At 38.8% G+C, this 24,552-nt stretch overlaps 1 protein-coding gene across 2 annotated transcripts in view; it reads right to left on the bottom strand.

Moving 5' to 3' along the window:
* Positions 1 to 7,812: 7,812 nt before the first annotated feature.
* mid1 (midline 1) overlaps positions 7,813 to 24,552 on the bottom strand; it is a 54,589-nt gene continuing 37,849 nt past the window's right edge. For both annotated transcript variants that reach the window (XM_067445141.1, XM_067445140.1), the window contains exons 3-10: positions 20,596 to 20,691; positions 19,605 to 19,712; positions 18,696 to 18,844; positions 16,783 to 16,910; positions 15,284 to 15,427; positions 8,865 to 9,026; positions 8,322 to 8,529; positions 7,813 to 8,234 (exon numbers count right to left, since the gene is read on the bottom strand). In XM_067445141.1, the coding sequence (XP_067301242.1) occupies positions 7,895 to 8,234; positions 8,322 to 8,529; positions 8,865 to 9,026; positions 15,284 to 15,427; positions 16,783 to 16,910; positions 18,696 to 18,844; positions 19,605 to 19,712; positions 20,596 to 20,691 (1,335 nt within the window). In that variant the 3' untranslated portion in view covers positions 7,813 to 7,894. The remainder of the gene's footprint in view (positions 8,235 to 8,321; positions 8,530 to 8,864; positions 9,027 to 15,283; positions 15,428 to 16,782; positions 16,911 to 18,695; positions 18,845 to 19,604; positions 19,713 to 20,595; positions 20,692 to 24,552) is intronic.

The raw sequence follows: 24,552 nt of genomic DNA, 5'->3' as shown, positions 1-24,552 counted from the left end.
AGTCAATGCGCTGGCAACCAATCAGTGAATGGCTTTCACTTCCTCGTCATCATCAGATGATACGTTCATTTAAACAACTGTAAGTTGTAAGTTTATATCAATCTCTTTAATAATTGGTAATACTGAGGGTGGTAGGACAATTCGTGGTTATTGGAAATTTAATAATAAGTTGCCCTCAGATGCAAAATTTATAGAATCTGTTAAAAATGCTGCCTATATTTTGAAAGATGAATGTACAACGATGGGAATTTTTTTTAATTTAAAGTTAGACAACTGGCAATGTATCGAGGCAAAGAACTTAAAGAAGCTCATTCCTATAGATGTCAAGATATTCTCAATGAGCTCGATAAATTATTATCTAAATAAACTCTTAACACAGATGAGGAAACACATCTAGTTTGCGAAATGAAATAGATGATCTGTATATAGATCTGGCTAAAGGTGCATTCATAAGATCTAGAGCTAGATGGTTGGAAATGGGAGAGAAAATTACTAGTTAATTTTTTCTGCGTTGGAAAAGAGAAACATGAAGGAATTGTTTAGCAGCTCTAGAAATTGATAACAATATAAATAAAAACCCCTCTCAAATAAATAAATAAATAAATAAATAAATAAATATGTATTTTCTTTTTTTAACAAATTATATAGCTCAAATTATAATGAAAATTATGCAAAACCTTTTATACAAAATATCACTCCAGTGATTTCAAGTGAGTTTAAAACAATTTGTGAGAATGACCTTTCTTTGGCTGAAATTACAATGGCAATGAAGTCTATGAAGAAAGGTAAATCTCCTGGCCCAGACGGCCTAACCCTTGAGTTTTGGGAAATTATCAAGGGACCTTTACTTAAAACGTACAATGAATGCATTATTAATGAAGAATGATGTACTTCCATGAAACAAAGGCTCATCACCTTGATACCAAAACCAGGTAAAGACATTCTTTCCCTTGACAACTGCGGAGACCAATAACTTTATTAAACTTAGACTACAACATTTTATCATTAGTTTTAGCAAAAAGATTAAAAACGGGTTTATCTGAAATAATAAACGAAACCCAAACCGGTTTTATGTCAAAAAGACATTAACCTGCAATATCAGGCTGGTTGTGGATCTTATTGATTATGCACGCCACATTAAATCAGATGCAGTCAGACTGTTCCTAGATTTCTACAAAGCATTCGATACAATTGAACATCATTTTTTGTTTTGGATTTGGTGAGAAATTTACTAAAATGATAAAAAAGGATATATAAAGATATTAATAGATCAGTTCTCTTACAATTTGACACATCTAAAAGATTCCCGATTAACAGGGGAGTTAGACAGGGTTGTGGACCATCACCCTTTTTATTCCTGTTAGTTGTGGAATTACTCTCTCTGAATATCTTGAATAATCCGGATATTAAAGGCTTGTCCATTTTTGACCGAGAGATTAGAATTTCACAACTCGCGGATGACACAACCCTGTTTTTAGAAAATACTAATCAGATAACAAAAGCCCTTGAAATTATGACATTATTTTCAGAAGCTTCTGGCTTAAAACTAAACATTCCTGAATGCGAATTCTTTGTTTATTTGCTAACATTGAAGCCTCTGTTTGTAATATACCCATCAAAGACAGTGTGACGTATCCTGGCATCTATATGAGTAAGAAAATCACCTTTAGGCAAGACATGAATTTTCCTCCTAAAGTTAAAAAGACAAAACTAATATTTAACAATTGTCTTCAAAGAGATTTATCACTTCTTGGTTGAATTCTCTTAATAACAGCTGAAGGTCTATCTCGCTTCATATATCCATCCATCCTTTCACAGTTTGTCCATAATAATACCTGTAAACAAATCAATAGTTTAATGTTCAATTTTTTTTTGAAAAACAAAAATCAACATTTGAAAAAACAGGTTTTATGCGGTAAAAAGGCTGATGGAGGCTTTGACATGCTTGATTTTGTTGATATTAATAATACTTTCAAAGTGAAATGGGTAAAGAATTGTGTTAATTCTCCAGACTCAAGCTGGTATTTTATCCCTCACAATATCTTTAAAAAAGTTGGAGGTCTTAATTTCCGGTTAACCTGTAACTTCTCTTCTTCTAAAGTAAAGCTCTCTACATTTCATGGACAAGCTCTTCTGGCATGGAAACTTTGTTTTGTTCACAATTTCTCCCCCATTAAGTGAAGCTATGGGATAATGAGGACATCTTAGTTCAGAACAAATCGATTTTCCTTGAATATTGGCATGAAAAGGGTATTGATTATCTTTGTGATATCCTAGATCCTCGAGGGAATCTTTATTCTTATTATGATTTCATGTCCAAACACAATTTTCCTGTTGTACATAAAGAATTTCTCACAGTGGTTAAAGCTATACCGAAAGGACTTGGTCATTTAATGAGATGTCATTTAGCTTTTGATAAGATAGCTAAAATTGAACAACATTTTCTGATCGAAGACAAGAGCATTCATGACCCAAAATGTAGTAATAAATCTATAAGAAATGTATTTCAGTTAAGGAAAAGAATCACCCCAAGGGGAATGTTTTTTGGAACTCTTTAATATATAAGATAAATTGGAAAAAGGCATGGTTATTATATTATATTTATTGGTTATAAATTCTACATAACATTTACCCAACTAGTGAGATTACTTCTGAATTTGGTAATGCTCATTTGAATTGTACATTGTGTAATTCCAATCCTGAGTCAGTGGATCATCTGTTCTTCAAATGCCCCTTTATCAAAGAATTCTGGTCTGATTTGTCCAAGTCTCTTGCTTCTAATTCCAGTTTTGTCATTGATTTTACCATGTGCGATATAATTTGTTATTTTTCTCATTGCAATCATAGAGTACATTGGGAATGTATGTATCTTGATGGCAAAATACTATATTCATAAATGTAAATTTTCATCATTAATACCCAAATTGAATAATTACCTTTGTGACTTGACTTGTTAGAAATGATATAACTCACTTCTTGCCTCTGTATTTTTTCTTCTTCTTCCCTTCCTTCTCACTGTTCTATTTATAGAGCCTTATATTGTCATCCATTGTTGCTTGTTAAGATAATTGGATGTAATGTTTACTATCTGAAATAATAATAATAAAAAAACTGTAAGTAAAATAAAACGAGGAGTTTTGTAAAGAAAACTTGTGTTTATACACACACGCACACAAATAAATTCTCCCCATAGTGCATCCTGGGGCCATGTGTTCCCCAGGTAAGCCACACACACACACACACACCCGGCCATCCACGTGATGTAGAAGAACACGTGATTCCTCAGACCAGGCCACCTTCTTCCATCGCTCCGTGGTCCAGTTCTGATGCTCACGTGCCACTGTTGGTGCTTTCGGCGGGGTCAGAGGTCACCCTGACGGGTCCATACGCCTCAAACTGAGCTGCTCTGTGTATTCTGACAGCTTTCTATCAGAACCAGCATTAACTTCTGGAGCAGTTTGAGCTCCAGTAGCTCGTCTGTTTGATCGGACCCCACGGGCCAGCCTTCGCTCCCCACGGTCATCAATGAGCCTTGGCCGCCCATGACCCTGTGGCCGGTTCTCCACTGGTCCTTCCTTGGAGCACTTTTGATAGATACTGACCACTGCAGACCGGGAACAGCCCACAAGAGCTGCAGTTTTGGAGATGCTCTGACCCAGTCGTCTAGCCGTCACAATCTGGCCAAACTCGCTCAAATCCTTACGCTTGCCCATTTCTCCTGCTTCACACACATCAACTCTGAGGAGGAAATGTTCACTTGCTGCCTAATATACCCCACCCACTAACAGGAGCCGTGATGAAGAGATCATCAGTGTTACTCACGTCACCTGGTCATAATGTTATGCCAGATCTATATTTATATATTAGCTTAAATTACTGCTTTAAACTGTAATATTTGACCCTTTAATATTATACAGTATTTTACTCTTCCACACCACACACACCTGAATATTTTGGAGGCAATCATTCACACTGATAATGGGACAAACTATTTTATTATTCCAGGGCAAGATACAAAATATAACTAACACTGAGCCAGATTTAAGAAGCATTTCCAGAAAAGGGCAGAAGACTGAAGTGAAGTCATGCAGCACTATCAGACCTGTCTCAGAAGTCCTGTGTGTGTGTGTGCTCCGGCTCGGACCGTCCAGTCTCAGCGATGAACACATCACCACAGCTGAACTATCCCCGGACTGTAGGAGATCTCATACGACGCTCATGGCAAACATGGGACCAAAACAATCATAATCCTAAAATATTAAATCAAATGGAACGTCACAGTTTTTTTGCAGTTACAGGATAAAGGTCAGATACACAGAAAAAGTGCACGTACAATATACGTCTCCGTTCGGATCAGCATACTACCATACTCACACTATTTCTGCACAGCGTGTGTGTGTGTGACACATCAGGACACAAATGTGTATAATGCCATGGGTATGACACAGGTATTACAGGAGAGGGTGAAATATGAGGACATTACCCATGGCCCCACTTTACAAAAGGCTTATAAATCACACAGGAGGAGTTTTTATGAGAAAGTAAAAGTTTCCTGTGATGGGTAGGTTTAGGGGCAGTGTGTGTGTGTGTGTGTGTGTGTGTGTGTGTTGTCTGTGTAGTGTGCATTAGAATATAGGATGAAATACCCAACATTTAACAAACACAACGCTCGGATAAGAGTCCGCCGACTGCATGGATCAATAAGCCTGGCGAGAGTTAAAGGGGCTGTGTGTAAGAACTGGTCATTTATTAATCGCTTAAAAAAGGAAACCTAAAAAACAAGATATATGGAAAAAACCAGCGTTCTCCCGCAGCAGACGATCACAGAACGTCCTGAAGTTAAAGAGGACATATGAAGCTATATTCACGTCAGAAGGTGTGTGTCCACAGATCTATAATCCACCCAATACCAGAGCTCTGGACCGGTTCAACGAACGAAAACGACCAACGAAATCAGTTTAATCGTTCAACACTGCAGAAAAACACTCTTCTTCCACAGTCATTCTGTCTCGTTTCCAGGCTAAATATCGAACAATTCTTAAATCAAGATGCATTTACTAGATCAGTAAAACGGCATGACTTATTTTGTCTTGTTTTGTTGAAAATAACTGAAAATGAAGAGAGTTTTTGCTTAAAATAAGATCAATAATCTGCCAATGGGGTGAGAAAAATAATCTTGTTTTCTGTTTGAATTAAGATTATTTTTCTCACCCCATTGGCAGATTATTTATCTTATTTTAAGCAAAAACTCTCTTCATTTTGAGTTATTTTTCCCCAAATCAAGACAATTACTTTTGCTTGTCTAGTAAATACTTCTTGTTTTAAGAATTTTTAGATATTTGGACTAGAAACAAGACAGAAATACTGAGTAAGAAAAGCGTTTTTTGCAGTGTGAACAGAAACGTTTATTTGAAATGACCATTAACCGGTTAATAAAGTTATTTTATCGTTCTTTTTAATATTTTAATTTGGCAGTGACCAATCAAGCGTCGAGTTCTGCAGCATGTGACGCTGACATCAAGCGTAAGTGAAATGCTCAGCAGTCATCTATGAATATGAATAAATAACGCCTCAAGTATTCTCTCTCACTGAGGTATTGGAGGATGTTTTGGTGTGTCTAAACCAGCAGTAATAACTTTAAACTCAAAGAGACAGATTTAGGCCGGTTTGTGGATTTGGTCTAATCCCACCCGAGTCCTAGAAACGATCACATGTTTCCTGTATTCTTCCAGGTGGCCTGTTTCTACACAGACTGCTGATCATCGACTAAACCGATGAGGATGAGGATGAGGATGATGATGATGATGCTTCGGATTAAATGGTAAAAAATGCTGTTGTAGTTTTACGATGTTATATTGCATTAAATGATCGCGCTTTATTAAATGATCATGATCCAGTCTCTACATACGGCCCCTTTAAGACATTTTTGTACAAAACTGGATTTAAAAAAAAAAGCAAAATAACCTTATTTCCAAGATAACAACTAGTCTGATGTCAAGAAACTCTCCTGGTGTGAGGAATGATTGAGCATTTAAAACACTAATAGTGTGAAGTATTGAGTTCACTGCAAAAAATGCTCTTCTTCCTCAGTATCTTTGTCTTGTTTCTAGTCCAAACATCTAAAAATTCTTACATTAAGAAACATTTACTAGACAAGCAAAAGTAATTGTCTTGTTTTGGGGAAAATAACTCAAAATGAAGAGAGTTTTTGCTTAAAATAAGATAAATAATCTGCCAATGGGGTGAGAAAAATAATCTTGTTTTCTGTTTGAGTTAAGATTATTTTTCTCGCCCCATTGGCAGATTATTTATCTTATTTTAAGCAAAAACTCTCTTCATTTTGAGTTATTTTCCCCAAAACAAGACACAAATACTGAGTAAGAAGCGTTTTTTGCAGTGTGTGGTCAGTCCCACAGGAGCGAATCCAGACGATCATAGCATCTTCATCCACACACACACGATGAGATCTCGCTAAACTCTAGCGGACGAGTAAATAAAGTGACTCGAGGTGCAGGAGACAGAAGACTCATAAATAATCACGATTCAAGGTGCTTAATTATCACGAGTATTATTGGGTGAAACTGGGAACGGTCCAGTGGAGATAACGGTCCAGTTTATCATCAAATCCTGCTCAAGACACCACAGGGCAAAAATAACCATCAGACTCACATTACGGCAACAGCGGCTCACACGCTGATGTGTAAATATGCAAATGAGGCATTCTCTAATTTGCATATATTTCCAGAGCATACATCTGAAGCCAGATTCATAACTCCAGTCTGTGTTTCTCCTTTTATCGCTTCAGAAAAGACAGAAAAACATCAGGTGAATAACATGAACACAAATATAGAGATATTATGAATAAATCCAACGTTTGGAGTGTGTAAAGCTGGGGATTTCTACTCACGTGTGTGTTGAGATTGACCGACAGACAGATAAAGTGCAGTAAAATAAACACAAGTGCATTTGGATGTTTTCTTTACACTAGTGCATGCCAAAAAAAGCACAAAATCTTAAAATTGAGCAATGCATGAAAATAAAACCACATATATTGGCCTGTAGTCCTCGCCTTAAAGGGACAGTACACACACAACATTTCCTCGTTCTGCACCCGTGAGATCTTCCAAACACAAATGAAGATATTTGAATGAAATCCGAGCGATTTCTGTCCGTCTGTCGAAAGAGATGGTCTCATAAACCCATATGAATCGAGTGGTTTAATCCACTAATGCACATTTTAATCTAACTACCCTCATTTGTGTTTCAGAGAGGAAGGAACGACATTAGAGCGACGGAATTCATTTTAGGGGGAACTGTGCCTTTAAATCTGCAGGGCTGCCAAGTTTGCCGTTTCGAACTCTCGCGGTTTTGCACGAATTGTAATGTGTGTACTGAAAGCGTGACATTGTGTATGAAGCACAACGGTGTGTGTGTGTGTGTGTGTGAAGGATGTACTTCAGGCATGGGAGTGGCATATGCACTGCAAATAATGCTCTTCTTATGTAGTAATTTTGTCTGGTTTCCAATCCAAATCCAAATATCTAACAATTCTTAAATCAAGATGCATTTACTAGATCAGTAAAACGACAAGATATTATTGGTTGTTTCCATAAAAATAACTCAAAATGAAGAGAGTTTTTGCTTAAAATAAGATAAATAATCTGCCAATGGGGTGAGAAAAATAATCTTAATTCAAACAGAAAACAAGATTATTTTTCTCCCCCCATTGGCAGATTATTTATCTTATTTTAAGCAAAAACTCTCTTCATTTTGAGTTATTTTCCCCAAAACAAGACAATTACTTTTGCTTGTCTAGTAAATACTTCTTGTTTTAAGAATGTTTAGATGTCTGGACTCGAAACGAGACACAGATACTGAGTGCGGAGCGTGTGGTTCAGTCGCTGATCTCCAGGTGGTCGGGGATAGGCAGGCCGGTCAGCACGGTCAGGCATTTGTTCCAGACGCTGAAGACGGGGCAGATGGGCTGAGTGAAGGCGATGGTGAAGCTGTGGAGGTGTTGAGTCCCGGCGGCGTCGTAGAAGGCCAGCGAGCCGCAGTCGTAGTCCAGCAGGACCCCCAGCCTCCGCATGTGTGGAGACGGCTCGATCGGGGACTCTTTGCTGTTGTGTCGGACCGCCCACGAGGTGTTGCAGCGGCTCAGGACCCACGAGGACGAGTCCTTGCCCACCCAGCCGTGCTTAGGGGCCGATTTATACGCGATCCCGATAGCAAACCTAAGAGACAAGAGCAGACAATTACAGCGTATTCTCCTCCAGTGTAGATCATCTGTTCTCTACCCAGGCTTATAGTGAAGGTTTTACCATGTGCTCCCTCCGATCAGAACCTCCCAGTAATGGCGTCCGCTGTCGATATAAACGTTCCCAGTGACACCATAGTTCCCAGTGCTGCCGAAGCGGTCCTGGGCGTGGCTCTTCATGGACGAGGCTTCGTCTCGCTCCACCGTCAGATTGTCATGAGAGACCTTTAACTTCCTGTGGGCCGACTTGGGGTCAAGCTTGAACGGCTGACCTGCGATTCAACAACAAGTGCATCCGTGCCGTTAAAGGGTTAGTTCAGCCAGTAATGAAATGTCTGTCATTAACCCCTCTCCCTAATGTCGCTCCACACCCGTAAGACCTCCGCTCATCTTCACACACAGTTTAAGATATTTTATATTTAGTCCGAGAGCGTATGCAAGTGTATGCACATTTATACAAATGTATAACGCGCGTCAGAGAGATTAAGAGCACACACTGAGACGAGAGAGGTGTGTGTCAACTCGGCTTAGTTAAGGGAATAACAGTTTAATATGAAAAAGCGGTGGAGTATCCCTTTAATGTTTATCTGATGTGGAGCTCACTCACTGTTGGTCTTGAGTTTCCCCGGCGGGCTGCTGCGGCTCCCAGCCTGATTCATGGCCTTCACGATGAAGATGTATTTGGTGCCGCTCTGCAGGCCGTGGACCGTATAATGGTTCTGCTTAATGTTGGGCACGATCATCCAGCTGTCCATCGAGTTACACAGGCCTGACCACACACACACACACACACACACACACACACACACACACACAACACTTATAACATTTCTGCATTATGGAAGCCCGTTCACACCACTAAATAAGAAATGAAAAGAATAACTGCGATTCTCACAATTCAGATATAAAGTCAGGATTGAGTGATATAAAGTCAGGATTGAGTGATATAAAGTCAGGATTGAGTGATATAAAGTCAGGATTGAGAGATATAAAGTCAGGATTGAGTGATATAAAGTCAGGATTGAGTGATATAAAGTCAGGATTGAGTGATATAAAGTCAGGATTGAGAGATATAAAGTCAGGATTGAGTGATATAAAGTCAGGATTGAGTGATATAAAGTCAGGATTGAGTGATATAAAGTCAGGATTGAGTGAAATAAAGTCAGGATTGAGTGATATAAAGTCAGGATTGAGTGATATAAAGTCAGGATTGTGTGATATAAAGTCAGGATTGAGTGATATAAAGTCAGGATTGAGTGATATAAAGTCAGGATTGAGTGATATAAAGTCAGGATTGAGAGATATAAAGTCAGGGTTGAGAGATATAAAGTCAGGGTTGAGTGATATAAAGTCAGGATTGAGTGATATAAAGTCAGGATTGTGTGATATAAAGTCAGGATTGAGTGATATAAAGTCAGGATTGAGTGATATAAAGTCAGGGTTGAGAGATATAAAGTCAGGGTTGAGAGATATAAAGTCAGGGTTGAGTGATATAAAGTCAGGGTTGAGTGATATAAAGTCAGGATTGAGTGAAATAAAGTCAGGATTGAGTGATATAAAGTCAGGATTGAGTGATATAAAGTCAGGATTGTGTGATATAAAGTCAGGATTGAGTGATATAAAGTCAGGATTGAGTGATATAAAGTCAGGATTGAGTGATATAAAGTCAGGATTGAGAGATATAAAGTCAGGGTTGAGAGATATAAAGTCAGGGTTGAGTGATATAAAGTCAGGATTGAGTGATATAAAGTCAGGATTGTGTGATATAAAGTCAGGATTGAGTGATATAAAGTCAGGATTGAGTGATATAAAGTCAGGGTTGAGAGATATAAAGTCAGGGTTGAGAGATATAAAGTCAGGGTTGAGTGATATAAAGTCAGGGTTGAGTGATATAAAGTCAGGATTGAGTGAAATAAAGTCAGGATTGAGTGATATAAAGTCAGGATTGAGAGATATAAAGTCAGGATTGAGTGATATAAAGTCAGGATTGAGTGATATAAAGTCAGGATTGAGTGATATAAAGTCAGGATTGAGAGATATAAAGTCAGGATTGAGTGATATAAAGTCAGGATTGAGTGATATAAAGTCAGGATTGAGTGATATAAAGTCAGGATTGAGTAATATAAAGTCAGGATTGAGAGATATAAAGTCAGGATTGAGTGATATAAAGTCAGGATTGAGTGATATAAAGTCAGGATTGAGTGATATAAAGTCAGGATTGAGTGATATAAAGTCAGGATTGAGTGAAATAAAGTCAGGATTGAGTGATATAAAGTCAGGATTGAGTGATATAAAGTCAGGATTGAGAGATATAAAGTCAGGATTGAGTGATATAAAGTCAGGATTGAGTGATATAAAGTCAGGATTGAGTGATATAAAGTCAGGATTGAGTGATATAAAGTCAGGATTGAGAGATATAAAGTCAGGATTGAGAGATATAAAGTCAGGATTGAGAGATATAAAGTCAGGATTGAGTGATATAAAGTCAGGATTGAGTGATATAAAGTCAGGATTGAGTGAAATAAAGTCAGGATTGAGTGAAAAAGTCAGGATTGAGAGATATAAAGTCAGGATTGAGTGAAATAAAGTCAGGATTGAGTGATATAAAGTCAGGATTGAGAGATATAAAGTCAGGATTGAGTGATATAAAGTCAGGATTGAGTGATATAAAGTCAGGATTGAGTGATATAAAGTCAGGATTGAGAGATATAAAGTCAGGATTGAGTGATATAAAGTCAGGATTGAGTGATATAAAGTCAGGATTGAGTGATATAAAGTCAGGATTGAGTGAAATAAAGTCAGGATTGAGTGATATAAAGTCAGGATTGAGAGATATAAAGTCAGGATTGTGAGATATAAAGTCAGGATTGAGAGATATAGAGTCAGGATTGAGAGATATAGAGTCAGGATTGAGTGATATAAAGTCAGGATTGAGTGATATAAAGTCAGGATTGAGTGATATAAAGTCAGGATTGAGTGAAATAAAGTCAGGATTGAGTGAAATAAAGTCAGGATTGAGAGATATAAAGTCAGGATTGAGTGAAATAAAGTCAGGATTGAGTGATATAAAGTCAGGATTGAGAGATATAAAGTCAGGATTGAGAGATATAAAGTCAGGATTGAGAGATATAAAGTCAGGATTGAGAGATATATAGTCAGGATTGAGTGATATAAAGTCAGGATTGAGTGATATAAAGTCAGGATTGAGTGATATAAAGTCAGGATTGAGTGATATAAAGTCAGGATTGAGTGAAATAAAGTCAGGATTGAGTGAAATAAAGTCAGGATTGAGAGATATAAAGTCAGGATTGAGTGAAATAAAGTCAGGATTGAGTGATATAAAGTCAGGATTGAGAGATATAAAGTCAGGATTGAGAGATATAAAGTCAGGATTGAGAGATATAAAGTCAGGATTGAGAGATATATAGTCAGGATTGAGTGATATAAAGTCAGGATTGAGTGATATAAAGTCAGGATTGAGTGATATAAAGTCAGGATTGAGAGATATATAGTCAGGATTGAGTGATATAAAGTCAGGATTGAGTGATATAAAGTCAGGATTGAGAGATATAAAGTCAGGATTGAGAGATATAAAGTCAGGATTGAGAGATATAAAGTCAGGGTTGAGTGATATAAAGTCAGGATTGAGTGATATAAAGTCAGGATTGAGAGATATATAGTCAGGATTGAGTGATATAAAGTCAGGATTGAGTGATATAAAGTCAGGATTGAGAGATATAAAGTCAGGATTGAGAGATATAAAGTCAGGATTGAGAGATATAAAGTCAGGGTTGAGTGATATAAAGTCAGGATTGAGAGATATAAAGTCAGGATTGAGTGATATAAAGTCAGGATTGAGAGATATATAGTCAGGATTGAGTGATATAAAGTCAGGATTGAGTGATATAAAGTCAGGATTGAGTGATATAAAATCAGGATTGAGAGATATAAAGTCAGGATTGAGAGATATAAAGTCAGGATTGAGTGATATAAAGTCAGGATTGAGTGATATAAAGTCAGGATTGAGAGATATAAAGTCAGGATTGTGAGATATAAAGTCAGGATTGAGTGATATAAAGTCAGGATTGAGTGATATAAAGTCAGGATTGAGAGATATAAAGTCAGGATTGAGAGATATAAAGTCAGGATTGAGAGATATATAGTCAGGATTGAGTGATATAAAGTCAGGATTGAGAGATATATAGTCAGGATTGAGTGATATAAAGTCAGGATTGAGTGATATAAAGTCAGGATTGAGAGATATAAAGTCAGGATTGAGTGATATATAGTCAGGATTGAGTGATATAAAGTCAGGATTGAGTGATATATAGTCAGGATTGAGTGATATATAGTCAGGATTGAGTGATATAAAGTCAGGATTGAGTGATATAAAGTCAGGATTGAGTGATATAAAGTCAGGATTGAGTGATATAAAGTCAGGATTGAGAGATATATAGTCAGGATTGAGTGATATAAAGTCAGGATTGAGTGATATAAAGTCAGGATTGAGAGATATAAAGTCAGGATTGTGAGATATAAAGTCAGGATTGAGTGATATAAAGTCAGGATTGAGTGATATAAAGTCAGGATTGAGAGATATAAAGTCAGGATTGAGAGATATAAAGTCAGGATTGAGAGATATATAGTCAGGATTGAGTGATATAAAGTCAGGATTGAGTGATATAAAGTCAGGATTGAGAGATATAAAGTCAGGATTGAGAGATATAAAGTCAGGATTGAGAGATATAAAGTCAGGATTGAGAGATATAAAGTCAGAATTGAGTGATATAAAGTCAGGATTGAGAGATATAAAGTCAGGATTGAGAGATATAAAGTCAGGATTGAGAGATATAAAGTCAGGATTGTGAGATATAAAGTCAGGATTGAGTGATATAAAGTCAGGATTGAGTGATATAAAGTCAGGATTGAGAGATATATAGTCAGGATTGAGTGATATAAAGTCAGGATTGAGTGATATAAAGTCAGGATTGAGTGATATAAAGTCAGGATTGAGAGATATAAAGTCAGGATTGAGAGATATAAAGTCAGGATTGAGAGATATAAAGTCAGGATTGAGTGATATAAAGTCAGGATTGAGTGATATAAAGTCAGGATTGAGTGAAATAAAGTCAGGATTGAGTGATATAAAGTCAGGATTGAGTGATATAAAGTCAGAATTGAGTGATATAAAGTCAGGATTGAGAGATATAAAGTCAGGATTGAGAGATATAAAGTCAGGATTGAGAGATATAAAGTCAGGATTGTGAGATATAAAGTCAGGATTGAGTGATATAAAGTCAGGATTGAGTGATATAAAGTCAGGATTGAGAGATATATAGTCAGGATTGAGTGATATAAAGTCAGGATTGAGTGATATAAAGTCAGGATTGAGTGATATAAAGTCAGGATTGAGAGATATAAAGTCAGGATTGAGAGATATAAAGTCAGGATTGAGAGATATAAAGTCAGGATTGAGAGATATAAAGTCAGGATTGAGTGATATAAAGTCAGGATTGAGTGAAATAAAGTCAGGATTGAGTGATATAAAGTCAGGATTGAGTGATATAAAGTCAGGATTCTAAGATAAAAAGTCGCAATTCCTCTTTTGATGTTTTTGTTTAGTGGCAGAAACGGGCTTCCATACTGCATCTCAGGATATAGCGACATCAACTAAAGAGAATTGTTCAGCTATTAAAATACCTTTGCATGTGCAATTTTAGAAAAGTATAATGATTTCAGATTTAGTTTAGTCTTGCTTCAGCTGTGTAAATGTATAGTTAGAAAAAGAAAGTTTAATTTAGTAAGTCAGGACTTCACAAGATTCTTCAAGCCCAAAATGACTGAAAGTGTTGTGAATGTTCTCAGAAATTGCAGTGATATTTGTGGCGTTTCTTGTGTTGTTTTACAGCGAACACCCAGCAATAATCATTATTTTTGTAATTAGCATTAATAAGATGTGCAGAATCACTGAAATCCACTGGTGAGCACAGCACAGAAATATTCATAATTCAGCTTTATATGTATTCAGTAATAAGGCCAACATATTCACCCCATTAGATATAAAAACAAAAAAACATTCCACAAAAAATATCACACACGGCTGCAATTCCAACATGCTGATAAAAAATGTATAATATATAAATAGTTTTGTGGCCAATTTGGAATATATGTATATTTGGATTTTGTGATCTTTTAATCAGAGTATTTTTTGCATCAGGTTACAATTCCAAAATGTTTTCACCCAACACTGTATTTTGTTTAAATACAATTATTAAAAGGTTGCAATTCTAATTTTTCTCACCCCATTGGCAGATTATTTATCTTATTTCAAGCAAAAACTCTCTTCATTTTGAGTTATTTTCCCAAAACAAGACAAAAATACTGAGTAAGAAGAGCATTTTTGCTGTATATATATAATTATTCCACGAAAAACAAGAAAAAAGAATAATGTATACTATATACCAAAAAATATTATTATTCATTTATTAATTTATTTTTCATGTTGTTGAAACATTTTGTAATTGCAACCTGATGCAAACTCTCCGCGGATCAGAATATCAGTGTGTCACCGTTGTTTATATGTGTATATACACTAAAAATGAAGTTCCGATCGGTTTCCCCCCATGGCATTGGTGGAGAGATGGCTTTATTTGAGACAGACGGGGATGAAGTGTCTGGAGCTGTGGAATGGTGGAGAAGCCTCGTCCTGACAGCAGCGGCTCGTTGCTCTTTAAGCACGCACTGACCTTATTCACTCAGTAAGCTTTTCTGTCTGCGGCCGCCTCGTCTCTTCAGGCTATTCCACACACTCATATTCTACAGCGTAATCTGCTCTACTTCTGTCTAATCCACACATCTATGAGCACACAGAACTCACAGACTCTCTTCTGTTGGCTTTTGTGCATTAATACCATCACATCCCCTGCAGTGCTTTACAAAGGGCTGGATTATTATAAAATCAGATCATGCCATGTCGGGGTTTGCCGGACCGCTCATATGGAGCGAGGTTCAGCTGGGTTTACTCACTGACGACATTGGCCTGTCCGGTGGAGATGGTGTACTGGAGCTCGTATGAGACCACGCTGAACTCGTCCTCTGAGGTCCAGTGGACTGTGATGGTGTCGTGAGATGCCGTGCAGAGCTCCTCGCGGATAATGGGAGCGTTTGGAGCTGGGACAGAACAGCAGATTTCAGAGAGATTGCAGAGCTCACAGCGGTTTGAACCCAATCTTACACTAGGTTAGGTTAGACTACACATCTCTCATACGCAGTCTCAGCTCCTGTTTTACATACAGTAACATGCAACATTAAACAAGAAACGATAGGGGGCGTGTCGAGAAGGGGGCGTGTCCAAAAAAAGTGTGCTGAAAGGAAGGGGGTTGTCCAAAAGATGTGGGTGTGTCGAAAGGAAGGGAGCGTGTCAAAAGGAAAGGGGAGTGTCAAAATGTAATGGGCGTATCCAAAGGTAGTGGGCGTGTCGAAAGGAAAGGGGCGCGTCAAAAGGTGACGGGAGTGTCGAAAAATACTGGGCGTATCTAAATGTAGTGGGTGTGTCAAAGGGAAGGGGGCGTATCAAAGGGAAGGGGCGTGCTCAAAAGAAAAGGGGTGTATCAAAGGTAGTGGGGCGTGTCAAAGGGAATGGGCATATCAAAGGGAAAGGGGCGTGCTCAAAAGGAAGGGGGCGTGCTCAAAGGAAAGGGGGCGTGTCAAAGGAAGGGGGCGTGCTCAAAGGGAAGGGGGTGTGTCAAAGGGAAGGGGGTGTATCAAAGGGAGGGGGGCGTGCTCAAAGGGAAGGGGGCGTTTCAAAGGGAAGGGGGCGTATCAAAGGTAGTGGGGGCGTATCAAAGGGAAGGGGGCGTGCTCAAAGGAAAGGGGGCGTGTTTAAAGAAAAAGGGGCGTATCAAAGGGAAGGGAGTGTGCTCAAAGGGAAGGGGGCGTATCAAAGGGTAGTTAAACAAACAAGGACTTTCATAAGCAAGAAATTATCTCCAAACTGTTGCAGCACCATGATATCAAAGGGAAGGGAGCGTGCTCAAAGGGAAGGGGGCGTGCTCAAAGGGAAGGGGGCGTGCTCAAAGGAAAGGGGCCGTGCTCAAAGGGAAGGGGGGGTGTCAAAGGGAAGGGGGCGTGCTCAAAGGGAAGGGGGTGTGCTCAAAGGGAAGGGGGCGTGCTCAAAGGAAAGGGGCCGTGCTCAAAGGGAAGGGGGTGTGTCAAAGGGAAGGGGGCGTGCTCAAAGGAAAGGGGCCGTGCTCAAAGGGAAGGGGGTGTGTCAAAGGGAAGGGGGCGTGCTCAAAGGGAAGGGGGCGTGCTCAAAGGAAAGGGGCGTGCTCAAAGGAAAGGGGGTGTGCTCAAAGGGTAGTTAAACAAACAAGGACTTTCATAAGCAAGAAATGATCTCCAAACTGTTGCAGCACCATGATACCAGCAAACTTGAAATGTATTTATTGAATTAGAGAAATAGACCCATTTATATAAATAATAGCTGCATGATTTTACACCTAAACCATGTTCTGCACTGAACTGACCTGTGAGGTAATCCAGACCTTCCAGCATCTTCTTCTCTCTGGAAAAGTCCAGTGCGAAGGCGTCAAACGCGTCGTTCAGGTTGATTTCTGGAATCAGGACCTGTGAGGACGCGGTTGCCATTGAGACTCTGTAATTATATGAAGGGAAATAGATTAAGACAAATGAATAAAGGCAATTTCATTAAATCTTTTGCACTTGGTATGACTCGTTGTTGCAGCCAAGTGTGGGTCTCTGCAGGTCGTAGTAACGGCCGTGCCGAAAGGTAGAGAGTGTGTCGAAATGTAGGGGGTGTATCAAAGGCCCCGTTCACACTGCAAGTCTTAATGCTCAATTCTGATTTTTTGTTTGGCTGTTCACATTACCTTATAAATGTGGCCTAAATCTGATTCCAGTGTGAACTGTTTCAGGTTTCAAACTAACCCGCGTGTGCAAAAGAACAATATCAATGACATCAGACGCAGCGCGCTGTTGCACTAAAGTTCAGGAGGTTATAGAGGAAGTAAGCATTTTCGCTTTTATTAAAACATGTTTGTGTAATGGAAGCCATAACAGTAATGAGCAGGTGCTGAAGAGGAGAAGAACGAAAAGAAAGAGAACAAAATTGGTTATTTTGGCCTTTTGCCTCCTTCCTTTGGCAGTGAAGCCACGGCCTTCTGTGTCCCCGTTCTTCCATTTCTTGTGCTTTCAAAAACGGAGCGGTTACGGTAGGATCCTTCTAGTTTAGCTTGAATTGAAGGACCTCCCCATATACTAATGAGGTCTAACACCTCACTCTCCCTCCACTGACTCGCTCCATCGCTGTTCTCCATATCTAGTCAAGTTTTTAATGTTACTGTCTGTGTCTGTTGTGTCTAGAGCTAACTCGCTGGTGCATAATTGTGACAAATGTCGACATAGATTGACGTAAAATACGCATCATATCCGCATCAAATCCGCTTTGGTTGTTCACACTGCAGCCGCATTGGAAAAAATCAGATCTGGGCTAGATTTGAGTGTTCACACTACCTCTGAAGAGGTCTGACCTGGTCACTTGACCCCAAAAAAATCAGATTTGGGCCACTTTGGCCTGCAGTGTGAACGGGGCCAAAAGGAAGGCTGCGTGTCAAAAGGTTGTGGGGCGTGTCCAAAAGATAGTGGGCGTGTCAAAATGTTGTGGGGCGTGTCCAAAAAGGGAGCATATCAAAAGGTGGTTGGGTGTGTCGAAAGGTGTATATCAAAAGGTTGTGGGCATGTCCAAACGGTTGTGGGGCGTGTCCAAACAGTGTGGGGCGTGTCCAAACGGTTGTGTGTCTAAATGTAGTGGGCGTGTCTAAATGCAGTGGACGTGCATAAAGGCAGTGGGCGTGTCTAAAGGCAGTGGGCGTGTCTAAATGCAGTGGATGTGCATAAAGGCAGTGGGCGTGTCTAAAGGCAGTGGCCGTGGCATCAGAACTTCTCACGGCTTGGAGATGCTCTTGGCAGCGGGCGTGTCTAAATGCAGTGGACGTGCATAAAGGCAGCGGGCGTGTCTAAATGCAGTGGACGTGCATAAAGGCAGTGGGCGTGTCTAAATGCAGTGGACGTGCATAAAGGCAGCGGGCGTGTCTAAATGCAGTGGACGTGCATAAAGGCAGTGGGCGTGTCTAAATGCAGTGGACGTGCATAAAGGCAGTGGGCGTGTCTAAATGCAGTGGGCGTGTCTAAAGGCAGTGGGCGTGGCATCAGAACTTCTCACGGCTTGGAGATGCTCTTGCAGCGGGCGTGTCTAAAGGCAGTGGGCGTGTCTAAAGCCAGTGGGCGTGTCTAACACCAGCGGGCGTGTCTAAAGCCAGCAGGTGTGTCTAACACCAGCGGGCGTACCTAACACCAGTGCGTGTGTCTAAAGTCAGTGGGCGTGTCTAAAGCCAGTGGGCGTGGCATCAGGTCTCCTCACCTCTCGGAGATGCTCTTGGCAGTCTGCAGGAAGCGAGCGTGGTCCGTCTCTTTCAGAGCCTGATCCGCCTGAGCGATGAGCGACGACGAACGCTCCACAAACTGCTTGCAGTTAGCGATCTGTTGAGCTAGCTTTCTCAACCGCACCACCTGGAAAAAGTCAAAGGATACACCAATCGGTCATAAAATATAACAGAGCACTATAAATACAGATCAAAACTCAAGGTGTGAGTGAGCTCTGGCGATACATACGTGACCTTTGACTCTGACATGCAGTGCGGAAGGAAGCACAGTTTCCTCTGAGAGAAAATCTCAGAGCCTTTTGTTCTTTTGCAACCGGAAAGGACTTTTGCATGACAGTAAAGGTGTTTATAATGTTACAAAGCTGAATTTATCATCATTACTCTTCACATGAGTCACATGATCCTTCACTAATCACTCTCATATGAGGATCTGATGATCAACACACAGTTATGATCATTATCAGCTCATATTTCTGAGGAAACTGATGCATTTTATATCTCAGGATTCTCTGATGAAAAGAAAGAACAAAATTTACACTGCAAAAAACGCTCTTCTTATTTAGTATGTTTTTCTTGTTTCCAGTTCAAATATCAAAAACTTCTTAAATGAAGATTATTTCTCTCACCCCACTGGCAGATCATTTTGCCTGTTTTAAACAAAAACTCACTTCCCCAGAAAACAAACAAAAATATCTCATGTGGTTTTACTGATCTAGTGAACGCATCTTGATTTAAGAATCGTTAGATATTTGGACTGGAAACAAGACAAGTTTACTGAGTAAGAAGAGCATTTCTGCAGTGCATCCAAAAGCTGATCTTTTTTTTGTTTTGGATGAATTTAATGCATTTCATTCTTTACAAACGAGATGATAATGTTGATGCCGTACTTTTCCTTCTTTTATTTTGGTGCCGATGATTTGCCGTCTCTGCTGTACGATGTTTATCAGCGTGTCGCACTCTTCCGTCAGTTTGTTCTCCTGATGAGCCGCATTATGCTGAGAGCAAAACAAACACCAACAACTTCCTCCATAAAACAAGGCAAATCAAATCACACGCAACGAAGTGAAACAACAACAGAGATATGATAATTCATAAACAGCTCATCCAATCAGAGAGCGCATCAGAGTCGGAGCTCTGCAGGACTGAGTCTGTGGTACAAACACAGCTTACTAGAGATGAAGAACAATCCAAACATCTACAAATTCTTAAAACATGAAACATTTACTAGACAAGCAAAAGTAATTGAGGAAAAAATAACTCAAAATGAAGAGATCTTATTTTTAAGCAAAAACTCTCTTCATTTAGAGTTATTTTCCCCAAAACAAGACAATAATTTGTACTTGTCTAGTAAATGTTTCTTAATGTAAGAATTTTTAGATATTTAGACAAAAATACTGAGTAAGAAGAGCATTTTTTGCAGTATATAATGGAATGCATAAATCAATATCATAAGTGACCCTGGACCACAAAACCAGTCATAATGGTCAATTTTTTTTTTTTTAGATGAAACTGAGACGTTTAGATCATCTAAAGCTGGATTAATAATCTCTGCCTGATGTGTGGTTTGATAGAATAGGACAAAATCTGGAATCTGAGGGTGCAAAAAAATTTTAATATTGAGAAAATCTCCTTTAAAGTTGTTTAAAGTCAAGTCCTCAGCAGTGCATTTTACTACTAATAATACATTTATGATATATTTACAGTAGGAAATTCACATGGAACATGATCGTAATATCCTAATGATTTTTGGCATGAAAGAAAAATGGATAATTTTGACCCGTACGGTGCTCTCTCCCTAGATCGACCCGTGAGATTATGACTGGTTTTGCATATAAAAAGCTGAGAGTACATTACGGACGCGTACATATCCGTCTTTACCTCCACATGTTGGCAGGTCTGGATTAACTTCCCCATGAGGTTCTCCAGCTCGCTGTTCCTCTTGATCAGATTGCTCAGGTTAGAGTCCAACATTTGCTGAGGAAGAACAACAAGTAAAGCAGGAAGATCAGAAAACACGCAGTCGAGATCACAGTTTAACTCATTGAGCGAACATGTAAGCATCTACCAAACATCCTACATCCATAATTCAGCGCGCTCGTGTGTGTGTGTGTGTGTGCTCCTCCGTTTCTGCATCAATCTGTCGCTCAGCACGTCAAGCCGCGGGCCGAGTGTTTCATGGGGGAGGGAATAAAAGCGTCTGTCGCGGATTTACAATAAAAAAGTCCATTTGATGTGATTTAACCCCGTCCTACATCACTGAAGCAAATGCTTTTAGTGCGCATTCTTCCAATTTGATACAGTAAGGATAACAATTTGAGGGACAAATACACATGAAAAAACTAAACCTCATGATTATGTTCTTCGGTTCAAATATGAAGAAACTTTAATATGAAAAGCATCTGATTCGTCGTTCTGGCCAGTAAATAAAACCACAAATGGATGCAAAAACAACAGAAAACAAGATTATTTTCCTCACCCCATTGGCAGATTATTTATCTTATTTTAAGCAAAAACTCTCTTCATTTTGAGTTATTTTCCCCAAAACAAGACAATCATTTGTACTTGTCTAGTAAATGTTTCTTAATGTAAGAATTGTTAGATGTTTGGACTCGAAACAAGACAGAAATACTGAGTAAGAACAGGATTATTTGCAGTGCATAACAACAGTGACAAGTCCAGATGAAATAAACTAAACCTGATGATCACGTTCTCCAGAGCGAGTTGAAATGCTCCAAATGCTAAATTATTGTTTTCTCAGTAATAACTTTCAAATGAAAAGCATCTGATTCGTTGTTCTGGCCAGTACATAAAACCCCAAACGCATGTGAAATATGACATTTGAGATGGATAAGAAATGAGGTCGGTGGGTTTAAACGACAACAAGAGACCAAAGAGAGCATGTGTAATGTGCACAACGCTAAAAATAGACGATCAGAGAGATGGAAGTCATATTCTCTCTCGGAGCTCTGCGAGACATTTAATTTCCTCAGATTATGCGTTTATCTTTGGGGTTTTAACCCGATGGCAAATGTTAAAAACTTGAGTTTGAGAAGCTGAAAAGCAGCGTCAGATCATGAGAAAGGTTACTGTGGAACAATCATGAATATTGCAGTGATAATGCAAAAATTAAACCAACTGTTAAATTATACATTTGACATAATCAGGCCGTTTTGTTCCACGTTTGGAGGCATGCATGCAGAATTCATCATGATTCATGCAAAGCTAGATTTTGCACTTTATGAAATGACAAGTTGATTCAAATTTGGAGACAGTAAATCTGTGTTATGTTAGCTACCATTCATGCCAAATAATGCACCTTCAACGTCCCTGATTCGGTCAAAGTTGCCTCAGGCTCATTCCATGTCAAATCAACCAAATTCTGGAAACTTCCCCAGCTCAAAATGTTTGATTTTGTTCATATTTTTCTATAGTGAGACGAGCAGTAATAGTGAATAAAGGCAGAATATGAACCATCTCAGTTGTGTATTGACGGAGTAATCTCTGTTCTGTAGAGGAGGCTCAATGACAGTTTCCACCTGAGATCTGGAGCCGGATTACAGGCGTGTAAAGATGACTTCAGAAAGATGGCAGCATCATTATTTTATTCTCACACAGAGATTGGCAGATCTATTAGTGAAATCTGTTGACTTTATTAATCTGAGTGTCATTATATGCCAACGGTGAGCGCTCAAACATGGGGGATAAGCACTTCTGGGGGCTCATCGCCTTGAGTTTGCATGCCTGTAACTCCAGAAGTATTAAAGATATCTTAACATCCTTCTAGATTCTGGTTCTTAATAAACATTTCTTTTGGTTTCTCCATTTTAAAGGCCCTCGATGGTTCAGTGCCAGAGATATGGAGATCTCAATGCGGCTCCAGGAGTAAAATGAACACATTTTCAGTGGCCGAAAACCAAATGTGGGTCACTTTACACACAGCTGATGTTTTTTACATTTAAAGAGGAATATCTGCAGAACAAATAATGTCAAAACTAGAAATGTATCTCGTGTTTTTCAATAAACATTCCTGTCTGAGTGCCATAAATATTCAATGTCCAATGTTTACATGCCTGTAACTCTGAAAGTATTAAAGATATCTCAATATCCTTCTAGATTCTCATTCTTAATGAACTTTCCTTGTGATATCTTCATTTTCAGGGTCCTATATCGTTCATTCCCACAGATATGGGGATCTCAATGTGGCTCCATGTGCAAATAGTACAATTTTACCCATTTTCAGTGGTCAAAAACCAAATGTGGGTCACTTTGCACACAGCTGATACTTTTTACATTTAAAGAGGAATATCTGAAGAATAAATAATGTTGAAACTAAAACTGTATATTGTTTCCGTCTATGAATATAATTGCATAAAACATAACTCTCTTAATACCAAAAAAACACTGAAAATGGTCGAGTTGAGGCACATTTATAAGAATCCAATATATGTTTGTCTCCACAGATATTTGGAAGATGGGATTTTGTTTTCATTTTAAGCTACCAAACATTTAAATACCCAGTATCATAACTACACGTGACATCCCTATATCTCTGAGATCAAACCATACGTCTTAAAAGTTAAGATTCTATAAGAAAAGTTTCACAGAAACAAAACTCTAAAATGACATTACATGAACACTTCTTGAATTAAATACATGTCAAGTTTGGGTTTTTTGGTTGTTTTTGGAGAGGTGTGTTGTATGCGATTGTTTTGATAGATGAAAATGAGATACATCTCTAGTTTAGTGTTATTTCTTCTTCAGACACAGCAAGTATCAGCTGCGTACAAAGTTACATTCATTTGGTTCCTGACCACTGAAAATGGGTAAAATTCCACTATTTGCACATGGAGCCACTTTGAGATCCCCATATCTGTGGGAATGAACGATATAGGACCTTGAAAATGAAGATTTCACAAGGAAAGTTCATTAAGAATGAGAATCTAGAAGGATATTGAGATATCTTTAATACCTTTAGAGTTTCAGGAATGCAAACATTGGACATTGAATATTTATGGCACTCAGACAGGAATGTTCTATGCAATTGTGTTGATTGAAAAACACGAGATACATTTCTAGTTTCGACATTATTTGTTTTGCAGATATTCCTCTTTAAATATAAAAGACATCAGCTGTGTGCAAAGTGGCCCACATTTGGTTTTCGTCCACTGAAAATGTGTTTATTTTACTCCTGGAGCCGCATTGAGATCTCCATATCTCTGAGACTGAACCATCGAGGCCCTTTAAAATGGAGAAACCAAAAGAAATGTTTATTAAGAACCAGAATCTAGAAGGATGTTAAGATATCTTTAATACTTCTGGAGTTACAGGCATGCAAACTCAAGGCGATGAGCCTCCAGAAGTGCTTATCCCTCATGTTTGAGCGCTCACCGTTGGCATATAATGACACACAGATTGATAAAGTCAACAGATTTCACTAATAGATCTGCCAATCTCTGTGTGAGAAGAAAATAATGATGCTGCCATCTTTCTGAAGTCATCTTTACACGCCTGTAATCCGGCTCCAGATCTCAGGTGGAAACTGTCATTGAGCCTCCTCTACAGAACAGAGATTACTCCGTCAATACACATCTGAGATGGTTCATATTCTGCCTTTATTCACTATTACTGCTCGTCTTACTATAGAAAAAACCTCTGGTTGGGTGGACACAGAATGTCCATCGATGTTAATACATGATTAAACCTGTTTAGCAACGTGTAAAACACTGCAACCGATCCTCACTGTTGATAATAATACACCTGTAGATGAAATGACCGCTCTGAATAGCATAAGTTACTCTCAGGAGACGTTTTGTTATTCTTTCCTATTCAGTACGC

This window comes from Pseudorasbora parva, chromosome 5, assembly GCF_024679245.1.
Source record: "Pseudorasbora parva isolate DD20220531a chromosome 5, ASM2467924v1, whole genome shotgun sequence".
NCBI lineage: Eukaryota > Metazoa > Chordata > Actinopteri > Cypriniformes > Gobionidae > Pseudorasbora > Pseudorasbora parva.
This window is presented reverse-complemented; position numbering and strand designations above follow the sequence as displayed.